An 18,480-nucleotide genomic window follows, 5' to 3' on the forward strand; every position below is an offset into this window, starting at 1 on the left:
AATATATAAATATATAGAATAGTTATTTTCCTATCATGTTATTCATAAAAATATAAATATAAATATCATGACATGACGTGATAAAAATTCAATTTTATTATCACAAATTCTTTTAATTAACTATCCAATTTATTACATTTAGAGAAAAAAAAAAAAACTATCTAATTTATTACAACCGACAGTTTAATAACTTACGGCTAAAACAATGATACCCATTGATGAGTAAATATTATAGTAACTATTAGAACACGCCTAGACATATATATATATATATATATATATGCATGGATGCATGCAATTAAGTACCATAATAGCTATTATAAGCAGCTTAGAGTCTCCTTAAATTTTGAGGCTGCGGCCATTCCACTAATAATGGCACCTTCTACATTGGAGCTAACACAAAAGTCACCACAAATGGCAAGTTTCTTCTTCTCGTCCCAAAGGCATTTCTCCTCTCTTGCTATGCTTGTAGCTGGAAAGGCACTTCCCCTGCAAACATAAGAATCCCAAGATATTTCAGACAAATCACGTAGCCAAAAAGCTTCGAAGTTCGAACACGGTCCCTGCGCTAGAATCTGATATCATAAAGCAGAATATGGAGTTGAATTATTAGCAACCAAGGGAAAAATCAAGGAGAGGTAAGGAATCTTGAGACTTAGAAAAAGAAACGATGCGTTGGGTTCAAGGTCAATGAAAAATGGCAATTGTCAAAGTATAGAGTAATAGGAAATTAAAGCAAGAATGAGAGAGAACTATAATTTTGACGTTTTATAGTACTGTGAAATGATTCTAGCTAGGTGAAACTGCAGCCTTGTCCTTGTTTCCAGAAGTGCACTCCATTGTGTGCGTATGAATATTCCTCGCAATGAAATCAAGAGATCTAATACCAAGTTCACTAAGGGATGCATATCACAAATTTACAACTGTGTAAAGTTAGTGATGAGGAACAACAATGGCTTATGAGGAAGATCAACTTAGAATGTAGTGATAAGTAAATTCCCTATTTACTTTTATTTTTAAGTTAGTGTTTGGTTAAATTTCACAAGAAGTATTTCAGTAAGTTTCCCTTACAATATTATTAGCTAATTTCCATTATGATGTTTTTGTTTCAAAATTACTTGGCCTAGTGATTTTTATTTCACACACACCCAATTAATGATATTTAGGACCCGTTTGTTTCATATACTCAAACTCAAATCATTGATTCTGCTACAGTGTTTCCCTCTCATAAAAAAAATAATTTTCAAACGTCAGAATCAAGAACCATGGTTTGAGTATACATTCTAAACGGGCCCTTAATGATCAGAATTCCTTACTATTCTTCTTCTCCCTCTAAATTCCAGATTTCCCTCTCTTTCCTTCTCTTCCTTTCTCTCTTCATATGTCTATTACTCTCTCAACATTCTTGCTGTGGTCGTCCGGCATCAGAGACACAAAGTAAAATTCCAAAAAGCGGGGAAAGAATATTCCGCCTAAAAGTCAAAACTTGAACCAGTCCAACTAATCAAGCACAGCCTACACTTGAAAAAGTTGACCTTTACTGCCTTTCCCAGCCACTTACAGTTATTCCTAGACAATTCGTGTGGTGTTAGTTTAGCATATTCCGAAAATTAGCAGCAAAAATCAAAGCACCAGTACAAGTACAAGCACTGACCACCTATGAGCTTTCTTATAAAAGGGCTCAAAAGGAACAAGTCCTGTGCTTTGTAATGCTTGGAATAATTCTTCAGAGACTCTGGTCAGCGTTGCTTCTGAAGGTTTCTGAAGCCCAGTTTGAGAAATTATACTCCGAGCATACTCCATTGTTGAGTGCAAAACCCATTGCTCACTGCACAAAAGGAAACAAAATAGCAAAGTAGTACTAAAACACAATGACGAGGACGATACTAATTCACGAAATGTACTATCCTCATCCTTCATGCATACCTGTCAGCAGAACGGCCAGGCTTGCTGCTGTCACAATAAGCCCAGCTCAAAACTTCGGAATTTTTAATTGAGAAGCCTTTGAAAGGTATCTGAATTGTCAACCCAAGTGGAACAACTTAAGACAAATAAATTTGTGGAAAGAAGGGTCGGAAAGCGAATATAGCATATTAAAAGTAGATATCCATCACACTCAACCCAAACATCCTAAAAGGAAAAGGGATAGAGATAAAAATGTAAATGTTTGCAGAGGGCATATAGTTTCCAAAAACAAAAAAGTTCGCACGATTATCTATCTTACTGAAGATGATAGAGGCTGTGCAAGTGCTAGCATGAGAGCAAAACACGGGTGCACAGGAATGTTCTGCAACTTATTCGCCATCTCTGGAACCAAATTCAAATCTACATAGTTAAACCAAAGAAAGGGAGGGATTAGTATGGATCTTTCTTTAGTGACAATTTAGTCAGCAAAGAAAACAACAAAAAATAAAACAGCAAATTATTCTTGCTCTGTTTTCATAATAAAATAAGTAGCAAAATCATCTGGAGGCCTTTCAAGATAGAGTCAGAGATTAAGCCACTACATATAAGCTTCAAAAGAATTGGCAAAACATTATCAGAGGATACGATCTTTTGGTTCTTCCTAAATAGCCTTATGGTGAACATAAAGACTGCATGTCAAGTCCTGAACAGACTTGGTTCATGTAGTAGTTATTCGTGTCATGTTCATATCTGTGTGTGTCTCTGTCCATACTGTATTTCAAAAAGTGCGAGGACATGCATCATTCTAAATATAAAGCCAATCGGTCGCCTTCTGGCTTCAAGGATTTAATGAGATAATCATTGAGGATATACTAAAGATTAAAAGCCTTAAGTGTTGATATTTCATGTTGCAGTTAGGTGATGGTAAGTAACATTTTGGTTCAGAAAAAGAGTGGTAAATAATCACATTCATTAGTATTATTAACTGTCTCCTCCTGAATAGGACGGATAAGGTAAAACAAGACTAACCTTCCAATTAAATAACCAACCACCAATTTAATAGTTACGAGCAGCCATATTGTGGTTTAACCTAGATAAAGAACAATTTAACATGGGTATAAAAGGAAAAATAAAGTCTCTAACACAGAAAAAGCTATGCTAGACCTCAACCTTAGAGGTGAATGAAATGATTGCTACACCAGGCCTGTAACTGCATTTCAAGCGTTTTTCTCAATTCAAACATTGGTTGCTATTCCACATATTCTCATAAAGGCTCTAACATTCACATTTGCTAACCAAGGCAATAGGCTGAAACAATATTTCCCGCTGAAAGGACAACCAGGGGATAAAACATGGACTATAAATATAGAAGATATACGGCATCCTTCAAGACCAAGTACCAGAAGAAAAATACTAGGCAGACACATATTCCAACTGGTGGACTGGGGGATTAGATCATACCAAGAGGTGGTGTTCGTCTAGTTACGCTTGTAAACCTTGGTGAAACTATGTTCTTATCCGATGCTACCACTCCATTAAAGTGGCCAAGATTCCGTCCATCCAGAGCCATCAACGACCACAAATCTTCATCCTCTAGCCATTCCAATTTCTCAACACTTGTCCCAAACTTACTTTCCACTCCTTAGAAAGTACAGATAAACTGAGACTCAACAACAGGAAACCAATAATGGGATAGAGAAAGTGTAGAATCTTATACCTACCAGGGTCGTAGCATAATGCTTTGCATATAGAATTCATGCCCAGGACACCCACATATCTTTTACCTACTTGTTCCTAGAGAATATTGACATTCAGAAAAGCCATCTCCAACAAAAAGAAATGATAACATGACGCATTTCAAGCGTTTTTCTCAATTCAAACATTGGTTGCTATTCCACATATTCTCATGAAGGCTCTAACATTCACATTTGCTAACCAAGGCAATAGGCTCAGACAATATTTCCCGCTGAAAGGACAACCAGGGGATAAAACATGGACTATAAATATAGAAGATATACAGCATTCTTCAAGACCAAGTACCAAAAGAAAAATACTAGACAGATACATATTCCAACTGGTGGACTTGGGGATTAGATCATACCAAGAGGTGGTGTTCGTCCAGTTACACTTGTAAACCTTGGTGAAACTATGTTCTTATCCGATGCTACCACTCCATTAAAGTGGCCAAGATTCCGTCCATCCAGAGCCATCAACGACCACGAATCTTCATCCTCTATCCATTCCAATTTCTCAACACTTGTCCCAAACTTACTTTCCACTCCTTAGAAAGTACAGATAAACTGAGACTCAACAACAGGAAACCAATAATGGGATAGAGGAAGTGTAGAATCTTATACATACCAGGGTCGTAGCATAATGCTTTGCATATAGAATTCATGCCCGGGACACCCACATACCTTTTACCTACTTGTTCCTAGAGGATATTGACATTCAGAAAAGCCATCTCCAACAAAAAGAAATGATAACATGAGTGCAAGGAAAAAGCTTTACAGTAACGAAAATTGCTTGCATTTCTCTCTATTTATTACGAAGAGTATTATTAAAGGGAACAAACACTGTACTAAGGGCAAGTTTACATGACATGAACAGGAAAGAGATAGGAAGGTGTATTTCCCATTTCCTACCTATTCATAATTCATGTGTTTACACTTACAAAATGAGGAATACTAATTTGGTGGAGCACATATGATGTAGGCAATGAGAAAAGGAAAAATCAATCCTAAGTCCACATAATCAATTGATATAAACCACAAAATTACTTATGCACAAGGACGTTTTGGTACTTAAGCTATTAGGATTCCCATTCAGAAAGTCGGTAAACGCTAGAAAGTGAAGAGGGAATTCGGTTGTTTCAAATGCAATTCCTAATAGCTAAATAAACACTAGAAAGGGAATCAATAATCCTCTTTTTTTTGTACTTTTTTTCTTTCCTTTCTAACACATTTTCTTTTCCCATTACATTCCTTTGCAAGTTAGTAAACATTCCCTAAGTTTACATACAACCATCATTTTACCCAAAATCCAAATTACATTGGAAGTTTGCTGAATAAATCTTATTTTCCAAATTACTTCATCAGTAACACTAGATTTGGGTGAAACGTGAACCTGAGCATTGCCAAAGATATGCTGCTTGAAAATCTACTCTCATGAAAAGTAAAAGAAGTGAGACTTGTAAACCTGTTGTCTATCAATAAACTTGGTCGAGGCACAATCGAATGACCCGAAATTCTCCTTCCACTCAGCCACAAGTCCTCTAGATTCCCACTCCTGAACAAGACCCAGTACCTCAGTGTTGCTGACAGTGAAAAATGGTGCACCATGATCAAATAACAACTCCTTCCCATCTTCACTTACTTCTCTGCTCAACACAAAAATAAATAACACAAAAATCAGTGTATTTCATTTTCTTTTTGTGGCTTCTGCACACCCCCCCCCACGGCTCCTGAACTTGTATAGTTTTAGCAACTTGCCCCTGAACTTTAAATTTTGGCAAGTTGCTCCCTCAACCTGTAAAGTTGTTGCAATATGTCCCATTTTGACGATGATTGTTTAAATTACTACAGAAAAAGCACGTTCTATGAAAATTCCAACATCGCAATTTAAATGTAACACAAATCTTTTAATTCCACAACTTTTAATCCCTTAAATCTAATAAAAAATTTGAGCAAATTTAGTAAAATGGGGATTGATTGCCAAAATTAAAAGTTTGAAGGTTAATTTGATAAATCACCACAAGTTCAGAGCGCAATTATGCTATAAACCCAAAAAAAAATCAAAGAAAAAGTAGTAATACTGATGCGGAACAACAAGATAAATTTTGAATTCAAATTTGTATAATTATCGATTTGGCTATTTTATCTTTAATATTTAATTTTAAATTAAAATTATATTTAATCTTGAAGGATTATTTCGAATGTAGTTTAAGTTGATTCTATTTCTATCTGTTCTGGCTCTTGATTCTCTCTTTTCTGTCTAAGTTCTACATTTTCTATCTTTTCTATCTTCAATCTATCCAGGTCCTACATCGAAATACTCATTCCAACTTTGGTGACAAATGTTGCTTCCAAATGGGTACATTTTTTTTTTTATCAAACCTTATTAATTAAATGGAATACCTTTTTCCCTTCCAGATCGAGTAACAATCTTCCCCTCAAAATAATAACAATGATCATGATGATGTTTATCATTTGTATCCAACAATTCTCAGGTGTAGCAAACACCACAAAAAAAAACCCCCCATTTTTCTCTCAGCCCACTTATCTGGTACTTAAATATTGGAATTTAGAAATTATCCTTTAAAAAAATATATTTTAGAAAAAAAAAAAAACCTTCTCTGGGACATGCGGCCACCAGGTCCTCTAGCTGATTCGAACAAGGTGACAGAAACCCCATTTCTTGCCAGAATTGAAGCGCAAACTGCTCCTGAAACTGATCGAAGATTTCACAAAATTAAACACTAAAAAAAGGGAAAAATAATAAGAACGTCATTGATTTTCTGATATGAAGACTAATAAATGTATGAGAGTTCTTACTTCCACTTCCCACAACAGCAATCTTAGCGGAATTCATGGTGACAATTTGGACTATTGAAATGCTGAAAGAAGCAGGCAGAGAGAGTGAGAGCCCTAGGCTTTTTGCAAGCTCATTAATGGCGGGTCTGGAAAAGCAGTTAGTTTAGTTGAAACTTTCTTCTTTTCTATTGTTGTTGTGAATTTTAACGGTGGATTGTAACGGTTGTGGTGGCGATTTAAGGAGACCGGTTGTGACGGTAAAATCACCATTTTTTTTTTAAATTGACCTTTTTTTTTTTTTTTTTTTTGGTATGGCCTTCTTACCCTGGCTAATTTTTCGTCAATAAATATGGTCAAAATCTTATCACATTTAAATGATATATAAAATAAATAATTTTTAATATCAATTTAAAAACTAAGTTAAAAGTCTAAGAGCACGTTTGGTTGATGAATTCAGAATCATTCTCAATTTATATGTATTTTTTATAAGAAAAAATATTATAATAAGTCACGAATCATGACATGAATATTTAAACCAAACGCACCCTAAGTGTCCATGTGCTAAATAAATTATTTCCGTTTTATAAGGAAATTTCCGTTTTAAATTTAACTTCGTCAATAATTATATTTAATTGCCATTATTATTAGTCGTTTCGCAAGGAGAAATTGGACGGAGAAGGACAAGGGGAAAACTGGAAAGAATTTGTCATCCATGTTGTTTAGGACTAAAAAGATAAATAAATAAATGAGAAATTATAGTAAATAGTATATTTATAAAATTAAATGAAGTAAATACTATATTTTAAAATTATTCGAAGTAAATAACTGTTTATCATGTAAATGATTTATTTATCACTAGTAAAAACATAACTTATATGATAAAAAATTTTAAAATGGAAAAAAAATTATCAATCGTAAAAAGAAATTTATGTGAAAAAAAAATATTTTTACCAATTACAAATAAACTATTTATACAGTAAATTGTTATTTATTTTAAATAATTTTAACATCTATTTTTACTTCATTTAGTTTAATAGTATATGTTATTCACTAAATTCTCATATTTGACTCAGAATTTTGAATCTTTCGAGAAACTCCAATTTAATGTCTCTAAATATGTAGAAATTCAAAGAGATAATCTATACCAAATAGCAAATACGGTTAAAAAAAAAAATTATTTACTTTTCATTTTTCTCTCTTAAATTATATATTTTTCTTTGAAGATTTAATTGCACTTTTCCTTTCAAGTATTTATATAAAATGATCACTTTTAAACTCTATGTTTAGAATATAACTTTAATTTATTAATTTGTCTATTTTATAGTTATTGCAATAATATTAATCCGAATGTATCGTTTTTATGTGTGTTATTAATTTGTATAACTAGTTTTATGGATGATTAACAAAGAATAAGAATGTAATTGCGAATAATTTTACAGACTTATATACAAATATCACAATTTCTGCACATTTTGTTTTCATCCACTTATATTAATTAACTCTTTTCATTGTTCGTTCTCACAATGTCGAGAAAATTACAGAATTGTATAAGTCTAAACTTTTATCTTGTACTCTTAATAAATATTTTTTTATTAATATAATTATTTAATTAAAAAATTTATAAATTAAAAATAAAAGAAAAAAAATTTTAATTCATGTATTTTTAAAAGGAATTGAGATTTTTAAGGGCCGTTTAGCTGAACTTTTACTTTTGCTTTTAACTAGTTGAAGAAGAGAAGTAAAAACGGTGACTTTTTCAATAAGTGTTTAGAATAAAGAATTTAATGTGTCAAAATGAATTTTAAATTTTCTAATAAGTAATAAAAGTGTTGGAATAAAGTTCATAATGCTTTAATTAAACTCTGGTATAAGTTTTAAAGTCTATTCATGAGTTCTTTTTTTAGAAGCCATAATTTCTGACTTTGACTAGAAGCTCTTCTGAAAAGTCAAAGCACTTCTAACAGATCATCTAAATACTTTCAGAAGTAGCTTTTGAATCTAAGAAGCCAAAAAAAACTTTTAAAAAGCTCTCCTAAATAAATTTTAACTTAAGTTCTCAATTCAAACAAGCGAAACGAAATTCAGGACATCAATTATAGTTCTAAGTATTTATACTAATTTTGGTCCACCTAGACGACGAGTATGACATCTTTTAATTGGCCAAGTTCGAGTCAAGTGGAACAACCATAACTCATAACTCATGACGACAATTTCTTTTTCAAGTAAAAACCTCTCCAATAATGCATCACCTTTAGGCTACTTCAGTTAACAGAGTTAGATTAATGGAAGAAGAATTCAAATGTTAGTATCGGAATATACAATCTTTTGCATAATAATTAAGGATGACATTTTTCCTCATAGGGACGGGGATACAGTGAGGATCCGTCCATAATAAAGTGTGGAACCTGAACATCCTTGTTTCCTCTCACGTCCCGATAACATATTTTTAAAATAAAATATACATATTATTAAATTTTTAAATGTGTTTAATATTAATTTTAATCCTCATATTGTTTTTCTATATATTTTGCGAGAATTTAGTTTGTTTTGCAAAATTCTTTAAGTTTGGATTGAATTTAAGATGAATTTCTACTTATTTTTTGTTTCAAACTTATTAATATTTTTGTGGACGATAAATATCATGGTGAGGATTGGAGCGTGTATTGAGAAAGCCCTCCTAACAAGGATCCCCCAATTTTGTCCACACGTCTTCTTAAGTAGAATCAAAATCACATCAAAATGTAAAAATATGTAAAACAGATGAGTTTTTAAATTTTTATTATGGTCTATCCAACGTAATATATAAAAGTGAAAAACATATCATTATAGTCATTGAATATAACATGATGTTAGATATGCATAACATAATTAATGTTACATTTTAATGCCAAATGTTACGTTTAATAATTGTTATATTACTTTTTTTTTTTTACTTCTACATGTTACGTGAATAGACTATTCATTTAGATTGATCGTAACACTACTCCATTTCTTATATAGATTTAACAGTTAAAAATAAGAGATTTTTACTGGTACGCTAACATACCGGTATGTCGGGTTTTTTGTTTGTCAAATTTATATAAAATCACGTAAAAGTAAAAAAAAATACAAATTTAGGTCTCGTTCACTTCGCGGATTTGAGTTTTCAATTCGAGCTGAGATGTGACATTTTGTGAGAACTTTTCACTGTAGTAAAAAAAGTTAGATGTGACATTTTCTGAGAGCTTTAGACTATAGAAACTTAGGCCCCATTGATTTCACCGATTCGAGTTTAGAATTTGAGTTTTCCTATAGTAAAAAGCTCTCAGAAACAGTTACATTTAACTTTTTTATTACAGTAAAAAGCTCTCACATAAAATCACATCTCAACTCGAATCAGCGAATTAAACGGGCCATTAAAACTGAAAACTCGAATCAGTGAAATAAATGGGATATTAACGGTTGACCTACTGATACACTGGTCTTGTTCATTTTATAGGTTCTACCACAACTCAAGGTTTTATTTTCTCTAATAAAAATTTAAATTTTTGTTTAAACCTAACCAAATGGGTCTAAAATTACAAGTAGAGGAATGATTTTTTATTTTTTTTTCAAAAAGATAATGGTAATACGCATGACTAAAGAACAGTAGGCCTGTCATAGTGAAAAGTTCTTTTTTTTTAATAAAAAAAAGAAATAAGAAAAAAAAGGGCGGAAAAAAAGGGCAAGCTATGAGGGTAGGGGCTGGGTTGGCGGGCTGCGCTGGGGTCCGGTTAGGCAAAGAGAGTCTAAAAATTTTTGTTGTGGAGTTGGTCAAAGGGTGAAAACGAGAGGTTTGGATTATTTTGGGATTGTTCTTTTGGAGTGTAATTTGAGTGTAGTTTTTGAGTTATAATTTGAGTTGAAGTTAGAATTTGAATAAAATTGAGTAAAATTGAATAAAATTGAAACTTAAAATAACGTGAACTTGAATAAAGTTAAAACTTGAATTGTCTTTTTTTGAGTTTTTTAGACAAAAGAATATGCCCTTTATTTTATATATAGTATTATATAATATAATATTGTAGAACTACAGTGTGGAGGACATGTGAAGTGCGTTTTGGGTCACATCATCGTATCTGCCTAATCTCAAAGTCTTTGTCATATTCCTTTTTATTATTATTATTATTACTATTTCTCTTCCTATTTCGGATACCAATTTTTTTTTTTTTAAAGATTTATGCGATTGAGTTTTGAAAAATAAACTATTTGTGGATCTTTATTTTAAGAGATATTTTTTTGATACAGTTGAGTTGTATTTGAGTTATGATTTGAATTGAGAATTTATTTGAATTATAGTGACTTGAGTGTAGATCTTGAGTTGAATTTGAGTTATAATTTGAATTGAAGTTGTAACTTGAGTTTGTGTTTGAATGTGCATATTTGAGTTATGATTTGAATTGAGAATCTATTTGAGTCTGTGTTTGAGTGTGTCAAAACTTGAATTTGTATTTAAATAGTATTTTAATAAAAACTCAATGGTGATGAAAAATTTTAATAGGGTATATGGATGGGGTTTTATTCGTCTCTTCGTTGTGAACGTATAGAAAAAAATCATCTCAATCGGAATTAAAACAAAAAAGTTATGACGATTTTAAAAATAAAAAAAATATTGTTCATTAACTTGAATTTGAGTTTAAGCACTTGAATTGAAGGGGAAATTTAAACTCAGATTTAGCTCAAAACTCAAGTTAAAACTCAAGTTCAAACTCAAATTTTACAAACAAACATGAACTTGAATAAAGTTGTAACTTGAGTTCAAACTTTTTTTGAGTTTTACTCTAAAAATTTTAATAGGGTATACGGGTGAGGTTTTATTCATCTCTTCATTGTGAACGCATAGAAAAAAATCATTTCAATCGAAATTAAAACGAAAAATTTATGGCGTTTTTAATAATAGAAAAAATATTGTTCATTAACTTGAGTTTGAGTTTAGGAACTTGAGTTGAAGAGGGAACTTGAACTCCCTTAACCCCAAACTCAAGTTAAAACTCGAGTTAAAACTTAAATTTTATAAAAGAACGTGAACTTGGGCTCGTTTAGTTCACTGATTCAAATTTTTAATTCGTGTGAGATGTGACTTTATGTGAGAGCTTTTTACTGTAAAAAAAAGTAAATGTGATTGTTTTGAGTTTGTGTTTAAGTGGGTCAAAACTTAAATTTATATTTATATAGTATTTTAATAAAAAATCAATGGTCATGAAAAATTTTAATAGGATATATGGGTGATGTTTTATTCTTCTCTTCATTGTGAATGAATAAAAAACAATCATCTCAATCGGAATTAAAACGAAAAAGTTACGGCGTTTTAAGAATAGAAAAAATATTGTTCATTAACTTGAGTTTGAGTTTAGGAACTTGAGTTGAAGAGGGAACTTGAACTCCCTTAACCCCAAACTCAAGTTAAAACTCGAGTTAAAACTTAAATTTTATAAAAGAACGTGAACTTGGGCTCGTTTAGTTCACTGATTCAAATTTTTAATTCGTGTGAGATGTGACTTTATGTGAGAGCTTTTTACTGTAAAAAAAAGTAAATGTGATTGTTTACAAAAAAAAAAAAAAAAAAATAGTTGTAATTTGAGTTCAAACTTTTTTTGAGTTTTAGTCTAAAACAACAAGCCCTAAATAATTAATTATGTTTTACAATAAGTGTGTGTTTGTCAAGAGTCTCAAGATCAAGTAATAAAGGATGGCTAAAGAAACTGTGCCCGTGAAATTTAAATGATAATTGCATTTTTGTGTATCACCAGTAAATTTTAGTGTTGTGTCAAATTATCAATTCAAAGAAAAAAAAACTCATTAGCATAATTAATTTTTTATACATAATATGATGATTTTGCCCTTTCAAATAAATATATTTTAAGATACAAAATCAGAACATTTTTATGAAAAGTTTTTAGATTAAAATGATAGAACTATTATCTCATGTCTCAAAAAACAACGTATTAACTTGATATGGTTCTTTTCAATACCTGACTCTCTTGATAGAACTTTCTATGTATAATGGTATAACTAACTTGATATAGTAAAAAACTACGAGTTACTAAAATGATGGGTGCGTTTGAAACTCGTTTCAAAATGATTTTATTTTTTGTATGAAAATAAAAATGAAAATATTTTTAATCTCAGACAGAAATCATTTTTGAAAATGCGTTTAGTAATTTTATCAAGAGATTGTTTTCAATATAAAAAAAATCTATTAATGTCTCTTTCTCTCTGTGCTTGAGAGAGGAGAAAACGGAAATACAAAATGAAAAATGTCTAAAAGTCGTTTTTCATTTCTCTCTCATTTTACACTAAATAAAAAAATCATTTTCATTTCCGTTTTTTATCTTTAATTGTACTAAACGTCGTTTCTCTCATGTTTTCTTTTTTTCTTTATTGAAAAACATGAAAAATAAAAACGAAACCAACTCTAAATAAGGCCGATATTTTCCTCTTGTTTAAGACTTGCATGGTAGGAATTTTCCACCGTTGTTGCATGTTTTTGAGGTTATATTACATTTAAACTATATTAGAACAAAAGGCAGCAAAATGCAACGAAACTTTAATATGAGAGTTTGACGTTCTACAATTACTTGATATTAACAGAGTAAATTTCAGAATTCTTTTTACTTTTTCTCCATTAAAAAGTATTCTTGTAAGGTACATAGTGTAGTAGGCACAATGAAATGTTCATTATGTTTGGTTCTCGTACTTCTTTTATTTTAATAAAATTCTGATATAAGTTTAAAATCCAAAAATGTGTCTCGTTGATAGAATATTATTCACATGAATTCTTGTAATTTTTAGCCAATCACCAGTATATACTCACTCTTAGATCAACAAATTAGTCCTTAGGGATATACATTTCTTCTTAAATTCAGCACTCTGATAAATCTAATAAATGTAATTTTTTTCAAATGTACATATAAATATAATATTGCTCATTTGTACGTGTAACTTTTTTCATATATCCTTGTAATATTTAACGTTACATGTGTCAGACTACATCTTTTAAATGTTACAATTAAACAAGTTGGATGTTACGCACCGGAACAAACAATATAACACTAGAATACGAATAAAGTTACATTTTTTGGACCGATCCAGTAACGAATTTAGGACAATTCTTATATTTAGATATCAATTTTTCAGTAATTAAAACATGAGTAGTGGTGACAAGTATTCATCATATTTAGTAAGTTTTTAATATTTGAAGGCTTTTGTGAAGAGGAAAATTAGAAAACATTCCCCCTTATTATTTCTTTAGTTCTGTGTGAATATCTTAGAATTATGGTTTTATGAGAACGTAAATCTTGTAGTTTATAAAAAATAATATAAATATTTATGCTCACTTATAAAAGGAGTATTTCTCTAGATATCTCTCTCACTCACTCATTACCCTCTATGAAAAGTGGGAGATTTCTCTAAATTTATTACCCTTAATTATCCTTATTCACTCATATTTTATGTCAGTATATAATACTTGTACATAGAAAATTTATGTTCTCTTTTCTTTCTACCAAACATTATGAAAGAAAAACTATAGTGCCTTCTTATTTTTCTTACTTCAATTTTTATCTTCTCATCTCTTCTTATTTTCCATCTCCGTCGTCAAACATAGTTTGAGTTTTTAAATCGTGCCAGAAATCAGTAAATTTCTTTTTTTTTTTACTCTTCGGTAACAACATTGTCTACATCACAAGGTAAAACTAATGAGCAAAAAAACTCAGTAAGTAGATTTCAAATAAAGTAAGTATCTAAAATCTCCGTGGCTGAAATCTCTTTGTTAAACATAGTTCATAAACTTTCATACTTATTCTTAGTTTAGGTATGATACAGAACTTCGATTCCAAGTAAGCCTCTCTCTATACAGGACCTTCTCTAGTTTTGGCTATCTTTTTACAGTAGGAGTGTATACAAGTATTATGCTTTTAATCATCAGTCAAAATCACCTCCAACAAAAAAAAAAAAACTATAAATTATAATAAATCGTCGATTTATGAATAAATTAAGTAAATAGTATATTTTAAAATTATTTTAAGTAAATAGCATTTTATTGTGTACATGTTTCATTTACGACTAGTAAAAAATAACTTACATAGTAAAAAATCTTTATTTACGTGAAAAATCTTTTTATCAGTCGTAAAAAAACAAACCTACATGAAGAAAAATCTTTTTACTAATCATAAATGAAACATTTAAACTGTTCTTTATTTCAAATAGTTTTAAAGTCTGCTATTTACTTAATTTAGTTTCAGAAATCTATTATTTACTATATTCTAAAAAAATATGCAAAATAAACAGTTTCTGATATAAATTTAACTGTTAAAAACATAGACTACTTGAACATTATTTTTTTGAAGCCATACCATAAAAATTTAAAAAAAAAAACTAATAATTCCCTTACTCAATGAAATGATATTATAAATTTGAAAAAATTTCATTTTAATATCCTATGTTATATTAAAATATGCGTTAATTATCTTGTATTTTAATAATTTTAAAATGGTACATCAACCTTTTAAAAATCTTTTTTTTTGTACTTATGGGCTATTTTTTAGGATAATAAATGTCAAATCTGCTCTTTAATAATTTCTCATTTGGATAAGCCGAAATTAATATTTATTAAACGATGAAAAAAAAACTTTATATCTGTACCTAAGCACCCTATTTGCTTTTAAAATATGTCTCGTGCTTTGTTCAATAAAGTATATTAAACAAATGCAAAAGTATTAAAAGGGCATATTTAACATAACTTAAAAAACAACCTTAAAGTATTAAAAAATTTTAAAATATTGAAATACCATTTTAAAATTATAAAAAAAGAAGATATTAGATTCAAATTTCACTATAATACGAGATATTAAAATTAAGAGCATATTTAGTTCGTTAATTCGAGTTGAGATGTGATTTTATGTGAAATTTTGTTACTATAATAAAAAAATTAAATATTATTATTTTTAAAATTTTTTTATTATAATAAAACTTAAATCAATCAAATAAACAGAAATCTTTTCTTGTAAATTTTCTCTTGAAGACGAGAATTATTGAGAGAGATGATGATGATGATGATTATTTAAGAACACTATTATAGAGAGGCGCAGTTGATGAGGCATAAGAAAAGAAATGGATTGGGAGGTTGCAGAATCTATACAGAGATCCCACACTGTCTCTAAGCACGTTCTTTCTCTGAATTTCTCCTAATTTTCTCAGCTTTTTGCAGTCTTCCCTTTACTACTTCTTCTTCTTTTTTTTCTTAAATTTATTTATTAGGTTGCTGCTACGGTCGACAGGTTTTGCCTTCATTTAATTTTTGTTTTTCCTTTTCGGCTTGTTTGTCTCTTACGCTTTGGGCTGCCAAGAAAGAAATAGTAGTAATGCAGTACTCAACTTAGGTCCTTGATCCTCTTTTCTAAAATTAAAAAGACAAAAAAGAAAAGAATTCCAGGAGTCTATCCAATCAATACGGCTGTCTGTCTTGTTTTAAAATGTTATATTTTAATTTTATATATTTTCTTTTTCCTTATGATACGAGTTTAGGATCGTTCACTTTATTAATTTGAGTTGAGATGTAATTTTATGTGAAAATTTTTTACTGTAATAAAAAAATTAAATGTGATTATTTTTGATAACCTTTTACTGTAACAAAACTCGAATCGGCGAAATGAATAGGGCCTTAATAATTTTAGGGTGTTAGTAGATGAATTTAGAATCATGATTTTAAATATTAATTCAGAATCAGTATTTGTTTACAGTGATTATAAATCATGATTCTAAATCAGTGTTTGATTTGGATTATTCTAAATCATGTTTATGAATCTGATGTGATGTTTTAAATTAGCTCAAATTATAATTCTAAAATCACCTCTTCTCTTGATTCAAGGTGATTCAAATCCTTGATTCTGACTCATGATTTTAGAATCATGATTTAAACCTAAAATCATAAATCATGATTTTAGTTTCAGAATCATGATTAAAATACTGATTCTGACTCATGATTTTAGAATTATGATTTGAACCTAAAATCATAAATCATGATTTTAGTTTCAGAATCATGATTAAAATAAGCCTGATTTGAATACTCGTATCAAACACACCCTTAGACGCATGCAATACTAATAACAAAAATTCACACCATGAAATGTCTTTCTTTTTTTTTTTTTGAAATTTTTATGATAAGTGATGAAAATTATCCATCATTAATAATTTTGTACGTTAAAATGTCTATTTATGTTATGCTTAATAATTTTGTAGTTCTGCATAGTTTATTACTTTAGTAGGATTTTGATCAAATTTCACATCACAAACATACTTTACTAGCAAAAGTTTTTTTTTTTTTAATTATTTTTTCTTTCCCTGAAAAGGTGACCTTTTCTGACCTTCAAAATTTCGCAAAAAGTGGACCAAAAAGAAAATCCCAGCTGGCCATTTTATAAATGCCCTTGGTAAAAGAGTGTAATTAGCTTTATGAAATTTTGAATAGCAAATGATGTGTAAATTGAATTTAACAATATATTTACTTGGCAGATCACGTGTAAATTAGGACCCATTTAGTTTACTAATTTAAATTTTTAATTTAAGTTGAGATGTGATTTTATATAATAATTTTTTTATTGTAATAAAAATATTAAATGTGACTGTTTTTAATAATATTTTACTCTAATAAAACTCAAATCAATAAAATAAACGAAATCTTAGTTATCTATCTATTATAAATCTATAATAAAAATTGAGGATCGAGTTAGATGTTATATCTTGGTACGGTATTTATAGCATTATTTCTTAACCCAAAAAATAAAATAAAATAAAAACAATTCTTCTTATGAAAAATAATACTGAATCACGCTAGTGTTGCTTTTGATCACTGCATGCGTTCACAAAAGTCATGTAGAGTGAGATTAAAATTATTAATGTTGAGCGCCAATATTGATATGTTCATAATACAAGCGTTTCATAATTTGATTATAAAAAGCACGTGTATCGTCCAACTAAACAGTAAATTATGTAAAATCTAATTTTATTAAGGGACACTTTTATTTGACTTTTTACATACATATTCTTAAACCACCATTCATTCTACTTGTTGTACTCCTTTTTAAGATTTTAAAAAAGTCCATACAATTAAGATCGTGTTTAGTATGAGGATTCGTGTCATGGTTCGAATCATGATTCGTGGCTCGCTACTGTATTCTTTCACAACACACGTAAATCAAAAATGATTCTAAATCATAATTCTAAATCTATGAATCAAACATCCACTAAATCTTTATATTCTACTTTTCTTACACATTCTTAAACCACAATTCATTCTACTTGTTACACTCCTTTAAAAATTTCAACAAAAAAAAATCCCTTTAACTAAATCAAATTATTTTTTTCAACAAAATTTAAAATGTTCATCATTTCTTTTATTTCTTTTAGGATAAAATGTACAACATTTTTTATAGCTAATTATAAATCCTATATATGTTAATTGTTGTTAAGTGACATTCTATTATAACAAAATGGCCAGAGCAATAGCTGGTCTTATAGCTAGTAGTCGTGAAGGTATAACGTGTAAAACATGATCGTTAAACTAATCAATATATATATATATATATAAACAATCAAACGTTAGAGAAAACATCGATTGAGAAAAAAAAAATTGGGGACATTCATTAACAATGGACACTCTATGCAATTTCAAAACGAAAAGAAATCAGTAATAAACGAATGGAAGTAAAACAAACTGTAGTCATGAATTGGTATTTTTTTTATCTTCAAAATTTTTTTATTAATCATGAACTTTTTCTCCTCAAAAAGTTTTATTACAAAAGGAAAAAGGGTGTGTAAAAAGTAGAATGAAAGTGTAAATAGACGAACCATTTTTTTTAATAATGGAGGGTGTAATAAGCATTTTTAAAAAATATTATTGTCTTTAAAAATAATTTTATTAATGGATATTTTAATAATATTAAAAAAAGTGTGTGAAAAGTAAAAAAAAAAAAAAAAAGTGAAAAAACGCACCCTTTTATTAAAAACGGGATTTTCCCAGTTAATA

At 29.5% G+C, this 18,480-nt stretch overlaps 1 protein-coding gene across 2 annotated transcripts; it reads right to left on the reverse strand.

The window, feature by feature from the left end:
- Window positions 1-267: 267 nt before the first annotated feature.
- LOC21394593 (renalase) lies at window positions 268-6,654 on the reverse strand. Of its 2 annotated transcripts, XM_024162178.1 has the most exons (10): window positions 6,459-6,654; window positions 6,255-6,354; window positions 5,281-5,284; window positions 5,104-5,193; window positions 4,267-4,339; window positions 4,007-4,186; window positions 2,225-2,325; window positions 1,927-2,015; window positions 1,655-1,828; window positions 268-489 (listed from the first exon to the last, which is right to left on the reverse strand). In XM_024162178.1, the coding sequence occupies exons 1-10, from the start codon at window positions 6,493-6,495 to the stop codon at window positions 318-320; spliced, it is 1,020 nt and encodes a 339-aa protein (XP_024017946.1). In that variant the 5' UTR covers window positions 6,496-6,654; the 3' UTR covers window positions 268-317. The 2 variants fall into 2 exon arrangements, with proteins under 2 accessions (XP_024017946.1, XP_024017945.1); XM_024162177.1 differs by having other exon boundaries at window positions 5,104-5,284; window positions 6,459-6,651.
- Window positions 6,655-18,480: the final 11,826 nt, after the last annotated feature.

Source organism: Morus notabilis, unplaced genomic scaffold (assembly GCF_000414095.1).
Source record: "Morus notabilis unplaced genomic scaffold, ASM41409v2 Scaffold466, whole genome shotgun sequence".
Classification (NCBI taxonomy): domain Eukaryota; kingdom Viridiplantae; phylum Streptophyta; class Magnoliopsida; order Rosales; family Moraceae; genus Morus; species Morus notabilis.